Source organism: Hipposideros armiger, unplaced genomic scaffold (assembly GCF_001890085.2).
Source record: "Hipposideros armiger isolate ML-2016 unplaced genomic scaffold, ASM189008v1 scaffold_30, whole genome shotgun sequence".
Lineage (NCBI taxonomy): Eukaryota > Metazoa > Chordata > Mammalia > Chiroptera > Hipposideridae > Hipposideros > Hipposideros armiger.
The window spans coordinates 4,372,726-4,393,934 of record NW_017731380.1 but is presented as its reverse complement, the minus strand read 5'-3'; the positions used below and the strand labels follow the sequence as shown (position 1 = coordinate 4,393,934).

General features: G+C 34.1%; 1 protein-coding gene across 5 annotated transcripts in view; it reads right to left on the bottom strand.

Annotated features, from left to right (window-relative positions):
• Positions 1 to 1,591: 1,591 nt before the first annotated feature.
• Positions 1,592 to 21,209, bottom strand: part of ACVR1C (activin A receptor type 1C) — a 67,087-nt gene continuing 47,469 nt past the window's right edge. For 4 of the 5 annotated variants that reach the window (XM_019636800.1, XM_019636801.1, XM_019636802.1 and 1 more), the window contains exons 4-9: positions 20,318 to 20,548; positions 17,622 to 17,789; positions 14,268 to 14,424; positions 12,392 to 12,516; positions 10,114 to 10,244; positions 1,592 to 5,898 (exon numbers count right to left, since the gene is read on the bottom strand). In XM_019636800.1, the coding sequence (XP_019492345.1) occupies positions 5,773 to 5,898; positions 10,114 to 10,244; positions 12,392 to 12,516; positions 14,268 to 14,424; positions 17,622 to 17,789; positions 20,318 to 20,548 (938 nt within the window). In that variant the 3' untranslated portion in view covers positions 1,592 to 5,772. The remainder of the gene's footprint in view (positions 5,899 to 10,113; positions 10,245 to 12,391; positions 12,517 to 14,267; positions 14,425 to 17,621; positions 17,790 to 20,317; positions 20,549 to 21,209) is intronic. The other variant, XM_019636803.1, reaches the window with a different exon arrangement.

The window sequence follows — 21,209 nt, the reverse complement described above, 5'->3', positions numbered from 1 at the left end:
ATTCAGATTCTTAGTGGCTATGTTAACATTAAGGTTCCTGTAGCCCACAGTAAACATCTTATGTTAAAACTGTTGGATCTGGAGAGAAAAACTTCTTGTAGGATAATGTTTACCAATAATAAGGAAGTATAGTCATATCTGAAAATATTAAAATCAATAGGATGAGAGAGAGCTCATCATAGTCACCCACATGTACTAAATCTACAACTGAATTAAGAAGAATCCTCCTGGCAGTTCTTACTAGAAGGATATTAAAATCAGATTATTACCTAATTTCAACATAATATTATATTCAAACCATGTGGCATAAGGGCTTAACTTTAAAAGATGGCCACAGCAAAACAAAGCAATAGTATGACACATAGCAGAAATAAATTTAGTAATCACATTATGGGACATATACTTCACATTCTTTGTACAAGTCACCATCTCTTAAGTGGAATTTAGCATTAAGGCAAACGTAGACATTCCTCACATGTTAGCTGAAAGCTAGAATATAACTAGACTGCTAGTCTTTTTAAACTTTAAAAGAAAGTCTTCTTTGCCATTAACAAATACCCTCATCATTGTGCCAAAGGAAAAATTACTGGACAAGGCATGAGATGAAACCTCTCATAGATGGGCATGGGAAACTAAAATCTTAAGTTCAGTGTGTAGCCATTTGACAGGGGCCAGAACACTAGAAGAGGAATTACAGAGTGAATACAATTGATGAAATCCAGAAAAGATTTATTTTAATGTACTAAAAACAAATGAATGCCAAAGATAAACTAATGAGAAGCTAAGAAAAGAGAGAAGGAATATACTAGACATGGTCCCAGATTCAACTACCATTTCATCTTTCACTCCCATTCCAATGCATAAAGAGAAAAAACAATCCTTACACAAAGGAGGGGAAAAAAGAGTTATGAAGCATCTCTTAGCATTACTTGCACTAAGGAAGTCCATGTTCTCACAATGTCTAAATTTTATTCAGCACTCCAGTGGTTGCCTACCTAGCTATTTAAAGCTTTTCCTTAGTCTATTTTAGGTTTTTTTTTTTTTTTCACTGACCTCACCATGACTGTAGCAGAAATAAAAAGAGTGGGATTTGATCATCATCATCAAATGGCACATTATGTAGTGTACATTCAAGGTAGGTTTAGAATCATGCTAATTGTTTTTTAATTAGTAAATGTTGAATACGGTAGGGCACAATGGTGGGTGTCCCCACTGGGTTGTCATATCAGTTCTGCTAATAACTACCAAACATTTATTCTCTGATCCTTGTTTTTTTATGCTTAAAGTATCATATTGAATTATAAAATTTCTTACATCCTTTACAATTCCCAGATTCTGGTTTTTGTTTTTGTTTGTGGCACATCTGAAATGATTTAGACCACCAAGGCATGCTCCTGCATTAGAAGGCTAAGTGCTAGAATAATTAAGTTAAACAATTGTTAGTTTTTCTTTGTTTTTTTGTTTTGTTTTGTTGGTTTTTTTTAATTAGGGACTAAAAATAATTTTGGAAGATGGTGAGAGAAAAGGAGGTGAGAAAAATAATGAAAAGTAAAAGAAAAACTAGAGGGAAAGGAAGTCAAATATCCAAAAATTTACATTGAAATGTTTTGAAAAACTGCCTATATTATAAAAATTCTAAATGTTAATACTTAAAAAAAAATTTTGTAACCCAAATAACTTGTTTTTCTGTTTAGAAGAAGCCCTCAGGAGCCAAAGGATTACTGTCTTCACTAAATAGTGCATAAGGTCCATGTGGGTATTAGTTTATGGAGGGAGCTAATACAAAGCATTGTCAAACATAGAAGTAGTACGTTTCACAAAGAAAAGATATTTAGAATATCTTTAAAAACCAACAACGACTCCATTTTAAGATCCTAATTCTCAAACATTTCCAAGTAACTTAAAATGCTGTATTTGTAAATTTATTTAAACGAATGGTTATTGAAGACATCAACTGCCATCAGCTGTACTGATTTGCTACTGTTACTTTCTTAATTTCATAATGAGAAATAAAATATCCATACTTTAAATAAATCTATTTAAACTAAATACATTTCCATATTTATTTTAAATAATTAATCAAAAACTATTCCCTGCCAAGCAATTTTACATTGAACTTTGTATAATGGCAAACCTGGGCTCCCTGCTTTCCAACGCTTTGCTAGCAGGTGTCCTGGTCCTTTTGCGTAAACTCTAAGATAGCCCTGAGATTTCTCTGTCCAGTAAGTCACATGGTGGCAACATCCCAGCATAGTAGAAGAGGTTCACTTTTGTTTTGTTTAATAATTCCACTAAAGTAGAAGTATTAAAAAATAATAAATTATTATGGAACTTGTAACCTAATAAATCTATTGTAGATTTTCGTTTCCAAATTAAAGCTGATTTTGACATCTTCAGACACTGCAATCAGGTTACTATTTTCATACAATCATAGAAACTTAAAATGCAAAGTTAATTGAAAGTGTAAAGATGAAAGCAAGTGCTACGCCTAAAATAGTGCACCACGCAGTCATGTTTCACTTCACTTTCAAGTTAGAACATAAATTAAGAACTCTAGAAGTAACATGGCAAATATTTTAGGCACAGGAGAAAGCACACAACAGAATCTGTACCAATTACACATTTAAACACATAACTTATAAAGCAACAGTTCATGCTTAAATATTGACAACAAATAATGTTTCCCTTATTTTAAGGAAGTGATACTGAATACACGTATTCCATCACTACTTTATACAGTACTGATATTTCTTAAATAGCATTTTCCCAAGTTTTATATTACATATCCAAAGCCAAAGTATTTGAGAGAAGCAAAGGACACTCATACTTTGAGCTTACGAAGAATATTTTTTGTTTTCAACACAATTCAATAGAAATATTACACAATAAGACTCCATCAAAAACAAATAATATAAAGTTTAACAGCATAGGTATATACAGTAAATTTGCCTTAATTCTCTAAACTTTATCCTATATTTGTAAGTGAGCATTGACTTTTTATAATCATGTTGAGAATTCAGAAAAAAAGTAGAACTTTTAACTTTTTGTAATCATTTTTGTTAATCTATTCCCTTTCTTAAAAAATGTACTTGGTAATTGAAATATAAGACTATTCAGTTAGGAATTATAGTTAACCAACACAAAACAAGAAAAATATCTCCAAATGTACAGATTTCTCTAGAGTGAAAATTGAACCAATAAAAATAGAAAACTATATTTGGACATGCTCTAAATTATAAATCATATTGACAAGGAAAGTGATGTTAAAACATCCTCTCTTAAAAATTAAATAAGTATATTCACCCAAAATAAGTGAATAAACAGGAAATATTATTCTTGTTTATTTGAATCTATAGCACAACCATAGTAAATAAATAATTTCATTCTCATATATACAGAAACAATCTTTGAGAAGCCAAGGTAATAAGCACAAGCAAGATTAGCTCCTTCATTAACTCTTTTAAAAATCCTTCACATATGCACTTTTTAAAACTGATTATATAATTTAGATTATCTGGACTAGCCAAATAAAGATGCTTTCTAAATGTGTTGCAAATTGAAAGTAATTTTTGAAACCCACTGTCATATAGAATGCAAAACATCCTACTTTGTATTATTTGTCAATTTACTCTCTTCCCCCCACACACCCACGTTCCCATTCCCAAATCAGACTTTAAAATTCATGAGGGCAGAGCCTATCCATCTTTTAATTTCCCTATTGGGCCCAATATTGTGGCAAGGAATATATGGGATGACCCATATTATTTAAGGAATGGATAACTTCATGAATGAGAGTAAAAGTATATGCAAACCACAGCTGTCATATTTTTTTGCCTTTGATATTTCATTCTAGTCAAATGAGAATGGGTATAGTAACAGAATTCCACAGCAAAATGAAGTATAAGCACTAATTGTGCTCTACATGAAAATACATAGGTATATACTTCAGAACATTGTTACCTAAGTTGTGCATTGCAGAACCTTTTGGGATAGTAGAAGGTTTCCCTTGCTCTTAATAAAAGGGTTCCATGGTCAAATAATTTGGGAAATTGAACCTAAAGAAATTCATATAACATTTTTTTTGGAAATTTATTTAAAACTGTAATGCATATGCCAAGTTCTGCTATAATGTGTTAAAATTGCTTCAGTGTAATGTCTGTGATCCATCCATATCTAATTTATACATATGAAATGTGACATTATTATAAAGGTCATGTAATATTTCTTTACTGCTAGACTCCTCAGAGAACATGACACACTAATGTGCAGTATCACCTCAGAATCTATCAAAGAACACTTTTGGTCTTGGATCATCTCAAAAGAGTATTCTAAGGGACAGAGTTTAGGGAACAGTATTTTAGATCAATAAAAGATACCATCTTAAAACTCCTTCATCAAAGCAGAATTATAGGTTTGAAGGAAATATTTAATGTTCCATGTATTATTCACAATTCATCACTTCTGTCTCCACAGGAAGTAGAATAAAGACAAAATTATCATGAGCCTTCTTCTTCTGCACCCACTGGATCATTTTGAAAGGGTAGGGAAATATCTGTTTATAGTTACTGATACCCTCTGTAGAATTTGGTTGGTATACTTCATTTAAAATTTTCTTAATTTTTCTTCATAATCTCTTAGTTTCCTCTTCCTTTCCTGTTCTTTCCTTTCTAAATGTGTGTATAGAAAAGTAGCAGGGACCCCCGAAATGCATCTTAAAGGCTTCTTCTGACAACAGATCTTTATGCTTGATTAATCTCTAGAAGTGTTCAGAAAACATTAATACATATCTAACAAAAAAGGTGACTATGATGTTTCTACAAGGAAAACATCAATGAATATCGTCTTAAGAGTTCATGCAGTGCCAGGATGATTCTGCAGAAATAACTCAATTTGTCTTCTGTTTTACTAAACCACAAATATCATCATAAAAGATTATTTTTACACGGGGAGAAAAGTACTATGGGAATTAAATGGCAGTAGGAAGCCTGCTAACACTACAGTGTGGATTGTCACAAGACTTGGACCTAGAGGCAGCTCTACCATTAGCAGTGTGACTTTGGAACATTTCTCAATGTTTCAAGATGTCAGGTACCCCATTTGTAAATGAGGGGAAGTAACAGTTTTAGTGGCTTTCAAACTGTTGGCCTCAGATGCTGCAATGGCAATGGATTTTGAAGAGTAAGGGAGGGTGGCAGGGGACCAAGTAAGTTGACTCACTTCCATCTTCCAACAGAGCAGCTCCACTTTTACATGTTTTATATACTAAAGTTTTGAGCAATATTTATTTTTTAAAAGATCCTGCTTAATTTTAAAAATAGAGAATATCATTGATTGCATAATCTAAAGGTTGGTTTAGATATAACATACTCTAGTTCACATTATTAATGAATATGTTTCCATCTCACTTCTTTCAACACACTTTTCCCCATTCATTCATGTGCTCTTAATTCAAGTAAAATAAAACTTTAATGACTTTTATAATTTTTATATAGCTTATTTTACACTTTTGCAATATCTTTCTTATAAACAGGTGAGTTGATGTGTTGCTTTTCAAAATAAAATAAAAAACAGCATGAAAATTTGATGAAGCCAACTCCTGCCCATGCTTAATTTTAGAGTTATTTCTTCATGCTGCCTTTGGGCACTTAAATACTGTACTGCATTATGTTTGAGGTAGAATAACAACAACAAAAAAGGCAAAAACATTCACATAAAGAGGGAAAAATGAGAAAGAAAGCTGTGAAAGATTTCTTTTTAACATGATTATCATCATTAGGCTTTGCAGTCTTCTTTGACACAAAGTTGAGAAATAGTCTTCTTAATGCGAAGGGCGGTTAGGCGGGCGGCTCCATTTGCATACCAACACTCCCGCATTATTCTCCCCATGACCCGGAGTGCCTTTAAGAGACAAAAATAACAAAGACTTGACTCACACAAACACAGTACAGAGAAGCAAAACCACAAAGCCAGAAATTGATGTTAAGCTCTGAGGAAGAAATAGTAAATTTAGAACAATATGCGAAAAACATTAGGGCCAAACCCCTTCAAAAATCCAGTCAAAATACACACATCTACTTAAAGAGGCTAATTTTTTATTGAAAGTTCAATCCATTGATTTCTGGGAATATAGTAAAATGGCTATCATTTAAAATATTCTAAGAAGGGACATGAAAGACAAAAAAGAAAATGGGATGGGTTGGAATTTCATCATATATTGATCTGGATGGTAAGTACATACATGTATATATATTTTTTAAATTCATCAAATTGTATACCAAGATTTGTGCATTTTACCATATGCAAATTATGTCACAATAAAATAGTGAATTAAATATAAATTTCAAAAATTCAGAATTAAGAAAATCAGTATAAGTGAACTGGTAAATAAATAAGGTAAATACTCAGAGGGGAAGACAATGAGAATGCATGAATCCAGAAAGATATAAGAAATCACTAAAGAAGTGGCTGCTCTGGTGGCATCTGCTGATCTCACAGTCTAGAATTTCAGAGTTGATGGACCACATGTGAAAGATAGGAAGTACAGCCTGAAGCACACAGAAGGTGTCAGATCAAGATGTTTGCAAAGTTCTGAGTGTAAGGATTAATCAGCCTTAGTAGAAATTTGCAAAGAAAATTGTCTAAATCTTAGTTCTTGGTAAAAGAAAAAAAAAAATCAAGCCCAAGTCTTAAAATGTTGCAGTAAGCCTGAGCTCATAATGAAAATTCACAAGCACATAAGGAAGTAAAGTATCATAAGCAAGAGTCAACTGAAACAACAAACAGTAAAATCAGACCCATCAAAACATGAGAGGCTAAAACTAAATGATGTAAAATATAAAATAAATATATAAAATACATTTTTAAAAAACAAAGAGGAAATTCAAACTATAAGTAAAAAACAAGTGTGTATTTTTAAAAGAAAAGTACCAATAAAATTTCTTGGCATAAAAAAATCATTAAAATAAAAAATTAAATGGATGAGTTAAATGGAAGATTTGCTACATCAGAAAACAGAATTAATCAACTGGAAGATAAATGTGAAAGATGCTGCATAAAAACACAAATATGGAAAATTGGGAAGAATAAGAAACAAGCAAAGTAAAATGAAAGGTCTAACATGCACTCAGCGAGTTCTCTGAAAATGGGCAATAGAGAAAATGAAAGGAGAAACTATTTGAAGAGATATGGTCAGAATTTTCCAGAATTAAGGAAAGTCGCAAATCCTTAGAATTGGAAAGTCCAAAAATTCCAAGCAAGATTAATCAAATGCATCATAGAGAAACTACAGAATACTAAGACATAGAAAAGTTCTGAAAATAGTCAAGAAGAAAATACACATTAATTTTTTAGTAGTTACAAAAAGATCAATTAACTTTTTGGTAGAAACAAAAATGAGTTGACATCTCAATAGCAATGATGGAAGCCAGAAGACAGTGGAATAATGCCTTTAATAACTGTGAACCTCAATTTTTATGCCTAGGTAAACTATTTGTTCAAGATTGAGGACAAAAAAGACAATTTCAGATACCCAAACACTGAAAGAACTTACAACCACTAGATGCTCACTAAAAAAAAATTTAAATAAAATACAGTTAAAGGATGCACATCACAGTCAGAAAATGATCTTAGAAGGAAGCTCTAAGAGCCAAGAAGGAATGTTGAACAAAAAAAAAATTACAAATATATTCATACGCAATGTGATCAAACTATACAGCGAATGTTTAAATAAAAAAATTATTACAGTAAAAGATAGACTGCCATTAATCCTCCTCAAAATACTTTGCCCTCACCTCTAACACATCGATCTGAACACACTTTCTGAAGCAGTTCTGGAGGTCCTCTTTTGTGAATGTCTTTAGTTGTGCTGTCCTGGCTGCCTCAATGTCCTGAATCAATTTGACTTTGGGGAAGAGCCAGAAGTCGCATGGTGCCAGATCCAGTGTAAAAGGTGGATGAGGACACATTATAATGTTTCTATTTGACAGAAACTGCCATATACTAGAAGCGATGTGTGACACAGAGCATTCTCATGATGGGGGATAATTTATAGCACACTTTAAAACACACCTTTTCTCAACTGTAGCTCACACCCAACTGGCTGCACTGAACAAGTTGAAACTTGTCACACACTGTTACTAAGGTTCCATGTATCACCTCCCGTATTGAAGATCTCTGCCTTTCTGTTGGATGGCACTTGGCAACAGCATTCACCATATTTTGTGATCATAACGGAAAGGCTCCGTGTCACACATCGCTTCTGGTACAGCAATTTCTGTCAAATAAAAACATTACGGTGTGTCCTCGTCCACCTTATCTGGCACCATGCAACTTCTGGCTCTTCTCCAAAGTCAAAATGACCATGAAAGGTAAACATTTTGAATCCATTCAGGACATGGAGGCAGCCATGACAACACAACTAAAGACACTCATGAAAGACGACTTCCAGAACTGCCTCAGAAAGCGGCAAGGATGGGATAACTGTGTTCTAAGCGAGGGGGAGGATATTGAGGGGGATTAATGACAATGTGTCTTTTACTGTAATAAATTGTTTTTAATTTAAACACTCACTGTATCTTGTGATCACACCTAGTATGTGTGTGTGTGTGTGTGTATATGTATCAGCATTATTTTTTAAAAAATAAAAATCACAGATATGACAATAAACAGTACTATGGAAAAAGAAATTGTGCTACGTCCATACAATGGAATACTACACAGATATGAAAATGAACAGATTCTAGGTATGCACATATAAGACAAAGTAAAAACAATTTAAGAATATCTAGAGTGAGTTTCAATATAAGTTTTACAAATACAGAAAAGCAAGCAATACATTTTTCAATACGTATGGCAAAATTCTAAAGAAAAGCAAGATGATAATAAATAATTGTAATAGTAACCTCTGAGAGAGGAAAGGAATATTCAAAGTCACAGGAAATGTTCCATTTTTTAAACTTGGTAGTGAATTCACTGCTTTTCATTTTATTATTGTACTTTAAACTTTTCATTTGTCATTTATTCCTTTACATGCATGAAACTGTCAATATTAGAAAAAAATTAATTTAATTTCAACTTGGTTGTAAATGCCTCAAATTCTGCATACTTCAAAATAAGTATGTAGGTGCACGAAATAGAGATGCTGAGACATAAATCTTGCCTTAAATAGAAACAGAGTTGAGTGAAATATAAAGAAGAGGAAAAGATAAGGGGGGAGAAGCAACTGTATAAAATAATCTCTATGACAAAGCCAAAACTTAAAAAAGGCCTCAAGAATTACATTCAAATATGGCAGAAGATACACAGTAATAACAAGGACTGAGGAGATTATAGCATTAAAATAGTTCTGTAATTCGTTAGATGGTTTATAGTCTTTCCCCCACCTTGTCTCCTTTCTACCTGTGGGAGCTAAAAAAGTCTCTACCTTCCTGTAAGGCAGAACAAGCATTGCTAACCATTTATTGTGTGTCTACTATATGATGGTTACTACATGCGTTGTTGGGTTGAGGACATAAACAACAAAGGTACCTGCCAGAAAAGGAAGCTTTTCTGATGAGAGAGAATAAACTCAAACTTTAGCAGGGTTTGGGATTAGGAATAATTTATGGAATAGAAGGATGGTTGAAATTGTAATACTCTATGTGGAATAGATATTGAATACCCACCGACTATGCCTGTTCTCCCCACAGTTCCCAGCCTCTGCAAGTTAAATGGGACAATGTGACTTGTTCTAATCTATGAACGATGAATGAAAAAAATATGATTCACTTGGAGCCAAAGCATTAAAGACCCAGTGTGTGACCCTCCAGTTCCTCTCTTCTCCTCACCTAGACACCTAAAAACTACATCCTGAGATAGCAGCACATAGTCCCCACATTTAGGGGACTTTGCATAGCAAGAAATAAAATTCTATTGTGTAAAGTCATTGGGATGTCAGGGATTGTTACTGCCACATAATTCAGCATTATGGATACATACAGCTAAAGGGAATAAAATCAAATATATATATACCTACATATATGGAATGAATTGGCTGTCTAGATTAAGAGAAAAGAATGATATGGTCTCTGAAAATCTTTCCTGATAGGAAAAAAATACATAAGAACATAGCCTTACTTCACAGCTTTGCCACTGGTTTGGGATACTTGGTCGAAACTTCTGGTCACAAACAACTTTTCTCATTTCCTCTATTGAGGGATCTGAAGGCACCATGTCATAATAAGGCAACTGGTACTCCTCAACAGTTCCTATAAGAAATTTGCATTATAAATTTTCCATGTGAATAACAAAGATGCTTCTTTCAAAATAACACCAATCAGGCACAAGTGGAACCATGGAAAACTGTAAAGTCACATTTATTAAAATTATGTATCACTATAAAACCAGGATACACATCTAATGCACTCAGTTGAATAGTTATTATATAAGTTTATAAAATTTTATATAATGAAAGTTTATATAATACTGATAATTACATAAATGTTATATAAAATAAAATTATATGTAATTATTTTATACAACATATTATATGACTATATTTATACATAATTTATATATATTACATTTATATAATTTTAATAATTACATAAAACATAATTTATATTATGAAAATTATATAAATTTTGATTTACATATAATGCCACCATGGAACTCCAAAGTAATACCTCATTGCAAAATGTATTGCTCTGTGAATGAAGTATATTTCTCCATTAAATAACCTTTCAAAACAAAATAGCTTTCTCTTTTTTAAAATTGTTAGGTAATCTTTCAAAAGCTGAGAGTCTTACATTTGGAATTTATACCTACTGTACCTGAATATGTTCCAAAGAAGCAGCCAAAAGTATTTGAAAATGGATGGTTCAACATAAAGATTAATATTTTAAAGAGTCTCAAATACATAGACAAAGAATTGACCTTATTTATCAGAATATTACTTGAATTCAAGAATTTCCTTATAAAAATCATTTGAATTAACTACAGTCCTTTTAATTTACAATATTTAAGATGTGCCATAATTTTAGAATATTAACTTCAAATCATGTTAACTAAATTTATATTTAATAGTTGAAGAAAATTTGACAAAATCCTAAAAGTAAATCTAGACAAATATCAATATAAAATTTTAAAAATAGTAACAAATATGTTTGAATCTTGCTATTTACCAAAACTGTCCTAAGCCGGTCCTTCACATGTTTTAACTAGTCATTCCTCAAAACCACTGACTAAAAAAGGTACTATATTATCCTTATTTTACAAAATGAGGAAACTGAGACACAAAAAAGTGTTGTGAATTTGCTCATCACACAGCTAGTAAGTGTCAGATCTGGAACTGAATCCCAGGCTCAGGGATCCCAGCATCCATGTTCTACATCACTATATTTCTACTGCTTTTATGAATAGTTTTATCTTCCTGAATGCTTTATTATCTCATCTATGAATAAAAGGGAAACAGTCTGTTTTCTCATTCAAATATAATTTTAACCTTGTAAGTTTTTCATTTAAAAAAAAATGAGACTGATGTAAGGCAAAATGACATCAACGCAAAATACAAAAACTGACAGTGGTTTAATAATGACAGCTCTCTCATTGAATGTTTACTATGAGCATGCTGTACTAAAAGCTTCACATGAACTCATTGAGTTAATTCATTAAATCCTCAAAAACTAAGGGGTCAGTTTTATTATTTTTTCATTTTACCAATGAGGAAAGTGATACCAAGTAACTTGCCTAAAGTCAGAGGTTCAGGAAGTCGCTATACCAAGGCTTAGCACTAGATTCGTCTCACTTGAAGGAGAAAATTTTAAATCATTTTCTCCCAGTGTTTAACCTTTCTCCACTGACACAACAGGTCCACCAGACTGTATGTGTAGGATTTCATCCTCTCAAAATCTTCCTGTCACTATTAATTTCCAAGCTGCCGGGAGCAGTAGATTGAGAAACTTAGTTCACCTCCGCTCTCCACTTTGTCTGTCCCTCACACATTCCTCATCATCACAGGAAAGAAAACAAGAAAAGCCTGAGAACCAGAAGACTTCAGTTCCAGTCCTGTGGCCTTGGCAAGTCATTTACCTTCTTTGGGTTTCATTTCTGGTATAAAGTAGAGATCCAGCTAACTGCATACAAACTCAAAATTTTCAAGTGCTTTGCAAACTATCATTATGGAAATCAGAATTATCAGAACTGTCACTCCCACCTAAGCAGTAATCTTAATATAAAATCTCCATTATATGCAGGACGCTCCATTTTTGCCACTGAAAAGATATAACCAAAAGGTATTCTTTTAAATATTAAGAAATAATTCAATATAGTGCTTGGGGGAAAAAGATAGAATATCATATATCATATTCAGAGTATCAAGGAAAGGCAGACACAAAGAATATGTCAAAAATCTTACCTCCAACTGAACACCTTCGGGCTATTTCCCAGTACACCAGACCAACAGAATAGATGTCAGCTCGTTTGAAAGACTCAAAGATATTCACATTCATTGTATCATCAAGCATTTCAGGGGCCATGTACCTTCAAAAACATGCACATTTCAGATGCTATGGATGACTTTATAGCACTCCAGTAAAACGCAATCTTAAATCCTGATATAAAATATAATTTATGATAACTTACATTAACTTTACTGTTAGATCTGAGAAACTAATAGAGTAAAATTAAGTAATACAGTTATGGCTCAACCATAATTTAAAAACATTTTAAATAGAACCAGAGGTCATCCTCCTCTGTGTGAAAGCATGTGTGCCAGGAGCCAAATACTTGAAAAGTATAGCCGGAGGAGATTCAGTAAGCAAAACACTCAATAGGAGAAATGGAACTCAATTTCCACCAGTAGTTGATTGCCAAGGAAAGCACTTGGAGGGCAAAGAGTATGTTTTATTCATCAAGGTGGGCCCAGTACTCCAACACATTACTCAGTAGCATTCCACGAATACCTGTTCTGAATAAACAATTTTATTATGCATTGGCTCCAAGAAAATCACAGCTTTGTTTGAAAGGACTAAATCAAAGAAAATTACAGTCCATGGGACCTGACTGAGCCTTGTTGTCGTAGGGAGAATTTGAAGATTTCCTCAGAATACTGAGGTGAGGATGCAACACTCTCCCAAACTCTTGTAAAAGTTTCAGACCCTCTAAGGGAATCTGGCACCCAAGGCTCCCCTGACCGTCCTAAGGTGGGGATAGTCAGATGGGTAAGTTACACCTTGCTTTTTATAGGGAAAAGAAAAGAGGTCCCTTAGGGCTGCCCAGTCTGAATAAACTGTCACTTCAGGACAGTTAATTCTCAGGCCTCATTAAAGTCTCCCAGGGAACCAAGTGAAGGACTCAGAGGGACTGGCCTGGGCTCTCAAATACGGCGTGGGGGCCAACTATCCCAACTTAGAAATTCTCTACTCTCAAGAGCCTTTAACTACTCCAGGAAATGCCTTGGTTGTTTCTGATTTCGAAGTCAAGAAATGTGGAATCATGCCAAAGTGGCACAGAGCCTGAAATTCAGATAAAGGGCAATGGAAGTATGCTGGTCCTACGGCCACGGGCTGGCCATAACAAGAAAACACCAGAAATCCCATTACTCATGGGTCTGTCCTGACATGTGCGGTATGCTATGCTTCTATCATGCTTGTTCTTAACTTTCAGAAAGTCTGTTCCTTAAAAGTGGGAATTGTGTCCAAACTCATAGTACCTTACTACACATCAATGTGGGAGACTTAAAGATAAATACAGCAATAGGTAAAAACATAAATTGTTACATAATATTCTTAAATATTAATAGACTATTATACACATACATGTATGTATTATATAGAGTCCCTCACCTATCTAGTCCACTATATTGATTCTGTATCTGTTGCTTAGAAGCTGAACATATAGAACTAGCCTTGAGTTTCAGTTCATTTACAGGGTACAAAGGCTTTGGAGAAGCTATACATGGCTGACACTCCCCCCTACACACACCCCGTAGGAAAATGTATTCTCAGCATATGGCACACTAAAAACAATATATCACCATCTCTTCCACCACTCCTCTCTATTGACCTCCCCACCCAAATGGCTACTTCTTTATGACCAATATGCCAACTCTCCTTGCTCTATAACCATTGTGCCACTGATTTCTCAGTGACCCAGAGAAGACTTCTTGCTTTCTTGGGCCTAATGATTTCTCTTTTGGACCTGCTGTCCCCTGCCCCATACCCACATTGCAGGCACTCATGTTTATGGGGCAGTCATAAGTCTTAGTGTGCTACCAAAGTAAGTCACCTTACCTTCTGGTTCCCACTTTAGGATTCTGAGGTATGTCAATAGTGTTCAGTATTGAATCATGCTTCACAGCTAATCCTAAATCGGCTATGGCACAAGTTTCATATTTCTTCACTAAGATATTCTTTGATTTTATATCTCGATGAGCAATAGCAGGTTTACCTACGAAGCATAAGAAGAGCATATTCACTTTTTCATTCCCGAAGTTTGAATCTCTCCAAAAGGAATCATTCTGAGGAGTTGGTTCAAATGGCACCTCTTAAGAGAGGTCTTCCCTGACCACCCATTCCACACCCCTAGTCTTTCTCCATCGGAGTATCCCATGTTGCCTTCTTCATAGGTCTTATCAATATCTAAATTATCTTGTTCATTTCCATGCATGTTTAATTATCTCTCTCTCTCCCCTAGACTGCAAACTGCATTAGGGCAGAGTCTGTGTATTACTCATTACCATGCCTCCACTACTTAGATCATTAGGTATCTAACATTTAGTAGCCACTAATATATGTTTGTTCAATGAATAGGGACAGAATTAGCATTGCTGTGTACACATAAAAACATAGCAAATATTCTCTTACAAAACAAGTTTCAAACGTCTACTACCCTAGACCAACAGTTCTCAAATGTGGCCTAAAGATCCCTGAGGGCCCTTGAGACTGTTTCACAACTATAAATCTATGTGATGTCACCTTTTCTTAACATACTTCAACCAAAACAACATATTGGAAGAGATTGAATGAAGAGCAGTATAAAAATCAATACATTAAACCAGACATTAAAGAGATTTGCAAAAATATAAAACAAAACTATAATTTTTACTAGATTGGTTTGTATTATAAAAATTATATAAAATTTTTAAAAATATGTTATTTATATTAGTATTTAATTAATTAGTTATTTTAAGTAAATTAAGTATTTTTAAATTTCTCAATTTTATTTTCTGATATAGTAAATAGATATAACTCACATAAACAAAAACTTTTGGGGTCCTAAAAATTTTAAGAGTTTAAAGGAATTATGAATCTCAATTTGAGATCCACTCCTCTGACTAGATTAATGACTTCCTACAGCCAGTTCTTTATTAACTCAATAAGTAGAAAAGACAATAGGGGTCACTAGGATTGGCCACAGGCAGGGACAAGGTCCCTAAATCGATTTATGGAAAATAATCCCAAAATGGCTATGACCAGTGGGTTACCTGGTCAGAATTCCCTAGAAAGCTTACTAAGATACAAACTCTCAGGCCACAGGCGATCCAGTGCATCAAAGTGTCAGGGTGGGCCTGGAAATCTGAATTGTTAACATTCCACTTCACCAAGAAATTCTTCACTCACAGGGAAAAAGACAGGTCCACAAGTCATTGTGGCAAAGGTAGGCTCTGATGCTTCACAGAACACAAGCAGGAAATGGACCCATGGTTTTTATCAAGTTCTCAAAACCACCAAAAATATTAAGAGCCACTACTTTAGGGCTTTGGTGAAAAGTAAGTTAAGAAAAGATATCTAGTACCACAGTCTGGCCTGAGCTTCCCAGTGGAGCATAGCAATATGACATGGATGAAAGGATTGAGGGATTCCAAAGGGGTGAACCACTTATTTGACTTCAAGACAGGTTTTGAGATCAGGAGAGAAAATGAAGAAGCTTCTTCAAAGCAGAAAAAAATGGAACTCTGCATCCATTTATTGTTCCTTTAGAGGGGAATGCTGTCCATGGTTCTATTTTACAAAACAAGACTAAAAATGTTTAGAAAATCAATGTGGAAATCCCCAGATGTAGCAAAGTTTATAGATCATCATAATCACTCTGTGGAGGTAGAACCCAGAGAACTCCACCCTGGAGGAACCTGTCAACATTAGATCTACTGAGTACCAGAGGTTCACTCAGGAGCAGAACCTCACAAGTGCCCTGGCTGTGGGAAAAGCCTCCTTGGTTCATACCTTTAGAGACGCCAATGTTTCCACACACGGGAGAGGCCCTATGAATGCACTACATTTTATGGGAAGCAATTTGACAGTGTGTTTTAAGAATCTTAAAATGTTTCTCCTCTGGATCAAGCAGTTCCACCTCTGAGAAACTATTCTGAGGGGAGAAACCAAAGCAAAACAAAATAGCTAATAAAAGTCTTCACATACACACATACACACACACACACACACACACACACACACACACACACACACACACACACACACAACTAACCTTCAAAGATTCCCAACTGACCTGATAATAAAGCACAAATTCCTCAACAAGGCTGTAAAGGTCTTCATGATATAGACCTCGAGCTGTTGGCAACAAGGACTGCAGTTGACCACTGCCCCACCCAAGGTCAGAATCACTTGCTCCTAGGCCACCAGGTGCTTTGTTTAGACCTCATTTTTAGCACTTAACATAGCTCACTTTAGTTAGAAGAGTTAGTTGCAATCATACTACAAAATGGATCCTCTTCTGCCCTTCCAATACACGTACATCAACATCACACACGACAGGGTAGAGAACATCTATTATTCATATCTTTATCCCTTAAAGTGCCCTGTACATGCTAAACGTTAACACGTTTGTAGCATTGAATCAAAAAAGATGTAAAATAGCTCTTGGAAACTAAGAACATAGAACATTGCAATGGATATGCCTAGTTATACTTCTGAGAATTTTGAAAAGATAAGTGCAAAAATCAGTGCCTCCCTCATAAGTATTATCAGGTATAAGTGAAATATATTTTAATGTAGGCTTCGTACAATATATAAACTTTCAATAAATATAAAAAAAGAGTATTATTTGGCCTTGAAGTACATGATATATAAATACATTTTCAAGATGTGGAGTATAGTGTGGGAGTGGAGTCAATGGAATTGTAATAATATGTATGATATCGGGGGTGGGGAGTGGGGCGACAGATTGGAGGGGGTTGTCATTTTGAGGGGCAAAAAGTATAACTATTACACTGTGTTGTACACCGGAAATTAATTTTAAAAAATAAATAAATAAAAATAAAAATAATTTTAAAAGATTACATCACCCTTTCCAATTTTTTAAATTATCAAATGTAAATATTTAAATTATTTGCATTCTCTGAATATAGAGCATTTGCCACCAGTGCAAGATCTCTCAGGTATATATGCTAAATGGCCAAGATGGAGCCACCAGGAATAAAAATAGTATTATGAATAGTACACAAAATGACAAGTATGTAGATGAGAACTGACAGTATCATGACAAAATCTTCAGCTTTATAAAATGCCTTTAGTGTTTCTTTACATTTGAGAATTGTAATAAACTAGAATATGACTAAACACTAACATACAACTTAATGTTTCTACCCTCATGTTTAAGTAGAAAAAAGTTAGAAAGAAAATACATACCTTGTGTACCCACAATCTCCATATGAAGGTGAGCCAGGCCACTAGCTATTGAAAGCGCCAGTTTGATCATTCCAGCCACTGTCACTACGTTTCTATTCAAATAGTCATATAAGGAGCCCTGTTCATGATATTCCGAGACAAGCCAAAGTTGAGTCCAAGTTCCATTATCTAACAGGAAAAAAAAAGTATTGCTGTGAATATATGATGGGAAAGGAGCCAACAGCTTTTAACAAATGTCAGGGTTTAAGGTAAATCTGTATTGTTTACAAAGCAAAGTTAACTCCTGCAGTGATCATGCTTTCAGTCCAAGTTATTAAAGTAAAAACCGTCAGTGAATTCCTGAAGATACTGATATACTAGGACCTGTTATATGGACCCACCATGGCTTAAAAGAAGCTGTGAGGCAGTGATTCTAACCAAACAACTCCTTTCTTATTCCCTCTATATCTATACCTGCTGGTAACAGCAACCACATTACAGGAGAAACTACTGAAAGATGCATTTAGGCTCAGTGTTGCGTTATAAATTACTCTTGTGCTTTTAAGAAAGACTGTATCAATAAAAAACAGAAATATAACAAATTTATGCAAAGTATTCTTACCATTACAAAAGCTCTAACATTCTAAGAATGTTCATGTTATTTACTTTTCAACATATGAAGCCGATGATTTTGCCCAAAAGCTTATATTAAGAGCCAAAGATAATTACTAGGCACTTTCAAATAATTTACCTCATTTAACCAAAAGCTAATCAAGCTGATAAAAGGTTTTTAGCTTAAAATTTCTCTAGGTATGAGTCCCTAGAGTTAGCTTTTGTTTTTAGAATGAAGTGTCTATAATAGCCCTGGGCAGTCCTGACCAGCTCTAATGCTCAGAGAAAGGAACCTATAATGAACATTTGCTAAGGACTTTTTCTACCTAGTGTTTTATGTACAAAAGCTCCTTGTTACCCAAATATTTAATTTCCAAATCCGGGTAGTGATAAAAATTTCCTAGGAATGCAAAATTCAACATAACATGATAAAATTCACTAATAAACTGACCAAATATAAAACTAACCCTTATTTACACCTCTCTCCTAGCTAAACACTAGAACAGGCTATCTTTGGCCTCTCACATCAGTCTTTGTTGGACAGTTAACTAAAAAGTGAAACTGTAAGCAATGCAAAAGATCCAGAAATTCATGAAGATGAAAGTGATGTTAGAGACCATTTAGAATCAGGCACAAAGCTACTGATAAGTGAGCCATTGACACAGGTAGACCAGTTATCTGAAAAAGCGAAACTCAAGGATGATCTTTTTTGTCAAATTAGCCTCATTAAGATGATCCATATAATTACAGTCATTACTGCTTTCACAACATTGCTAATTAATCTAACCAGTAGGTAGTTTAGTTCAACATTAGGAAGGAAAAAAAGTAGTTTCTAACAGTTTCGTAAGAAATGTTTCATTTTCAAAAGGCTGGATATATTTTCAAAAAATATACAGTTGAGAATTGGGAAGAATCTTTTTTTTTGTAAGCTTATCTTGGCTATGCTCAGTTTCTCCCTACCAAATTAGATAAGACAAATCATTAGCAAATGTAATTATGGCCAAAATGTACAATAACATTAAGCTTCTCTTTTGCCATCTAATTAATAATGAACAGTTTTGAGATTATATTAGATAAAAATAACCATAGATTTTTAACTTTCATAGGTAATGGTGGATGCCTGATATCCACAGGTAATTTGTTAGCTAGAGGTTACAATCTCTACCTCTCCAATTTTTTTTGTATTACTAATCAAATTAAAAACAAAAACTGACTGGAATTTTGCTCACCTTTGTTTCCTGTCTCTCTCTAAGGGAACTTATGCACAATTAATTGAGTAAAAGCCAAGCAAAAAGAGAAAAGAGAGCATAGGTAATCCACAAACTTTATATCCAGTCCTTGATTACTCAGGGATATATAGAATATTTTATGAATATTGACTTAAATACCAGAAAGTTGGTGCTCTCTCATGTTCCACAAAACTCAAAAAGTAATGTTCTTTGGGGCTGTTAAACCTCAAGATACAAATCATACTCAAAGTACATTAATAGAACATGTCACCAAAATTGTCTTGCTTGCTGCCATTCCAGTAATGTTCACAGAAAGCTTGAGTCCTAGAATCGAAGCCTGTTGTACAGATGAAAAGTATAGTCCTACCAAAGATGAATATTCAGCTAGCATTCATTGGCATGTCGGTACCAGTTATTAAACTATGGAAATATTTCTGTCTTGATTAGTTCACAGCTGCTATTGAAAACTCCCAGCAACATTACTTTGCCTACACACCCAAAGCAACACCCCCACCAAGATGGCCCCAGATCTCTTCGTGACCCAGCAACTAAAGAGAAAACCCAGCATGCAGGGTCCTCCCAGGACTCTGTTCAAGTTGAAGTTTTTGTTCTAATTGGGTGGTTCCTGCACCATACCAGTCATCAGATATTTTAAATATCAACCTGGCTATAGTGTCATCATGATTTCATATCACACATTTGCCCTGCTTTATTATATAGTTATGAAAATTTGTCTGTGGAAAAGAGGAAAGCATTTTCTTTCCTCAATAAAGAAATGACACTTTTACTTAGATTTTATTAAAACAATGAGATGGTTTATTCTCATCTGATAAGAGACAACATTTTATTTGCTGAAACCATATAAATTGAAAATACCTTTGTTGTCAGCAGCAATGAAACCAAGGATGTTTTCATGTCTCAGCATAACCGTCTGATAAATTTCTGCCTCTCGAAACCAAGATCTTTCATCTCTGGAGGAGAATATTTTCACAGCCACATCCTCCCCACACCATCTTCCATGCCAGACCTCACCAAATCTACCTTTTCCTACTATCTCCTGAAGTACAATCGTCCTGGCAATTGTTCTTTGAACCAACAGAGGTAGACCTAACCAAAGAAAAGATGGAATTGATGATTAAAAGCAAGTAAGTGCCAGAAAAGAACTGTCAGAATAACCATTATTTTCACATAAAAAAGCAAACATTTAAGTACTTCAATAATTTTACCGATTTTGAAAAACTAAGCACTTTTATATCAAACTTTAATTTAATGTCAAAGCATACTCAAAAAATATTCCAAATTCTTAATGTGAATTTCTCTTCCCATATTCACAAATACAACATTCATATGTTCAAATTTATTGAACATAGCCTGCTGCTGTAGATATTTGATTTTCCAGAATTGCTGCAAATCTTCCTGATTTGTGCATTAAAGCCAGTCAGGTTACTAAATATACAAAGGTTTTAAAAAAATAGGATGTTAGCCTCTAATATAAAATATATGGTCCCTAGTACAACTGGGAAGCAGAAGAATTCTTGGAGAAGTAAAACAAAAACTAAAATTGGAAAGTGAAGATTCAAATTCAACAATTAAGTGAGGTAATCATGTTACACTAAAAGCAAGGTACAGTCATAGACAATATCCAATGGATATTTTCTGTGGAATGCAAAAAGTCAATGAAAATATATTCTGAGTGTATGTAAAATGTTTAGATTCTTTGAACCAATAACTCACCCCTAGAATTCTACACTAATGATTTAATGCAAAA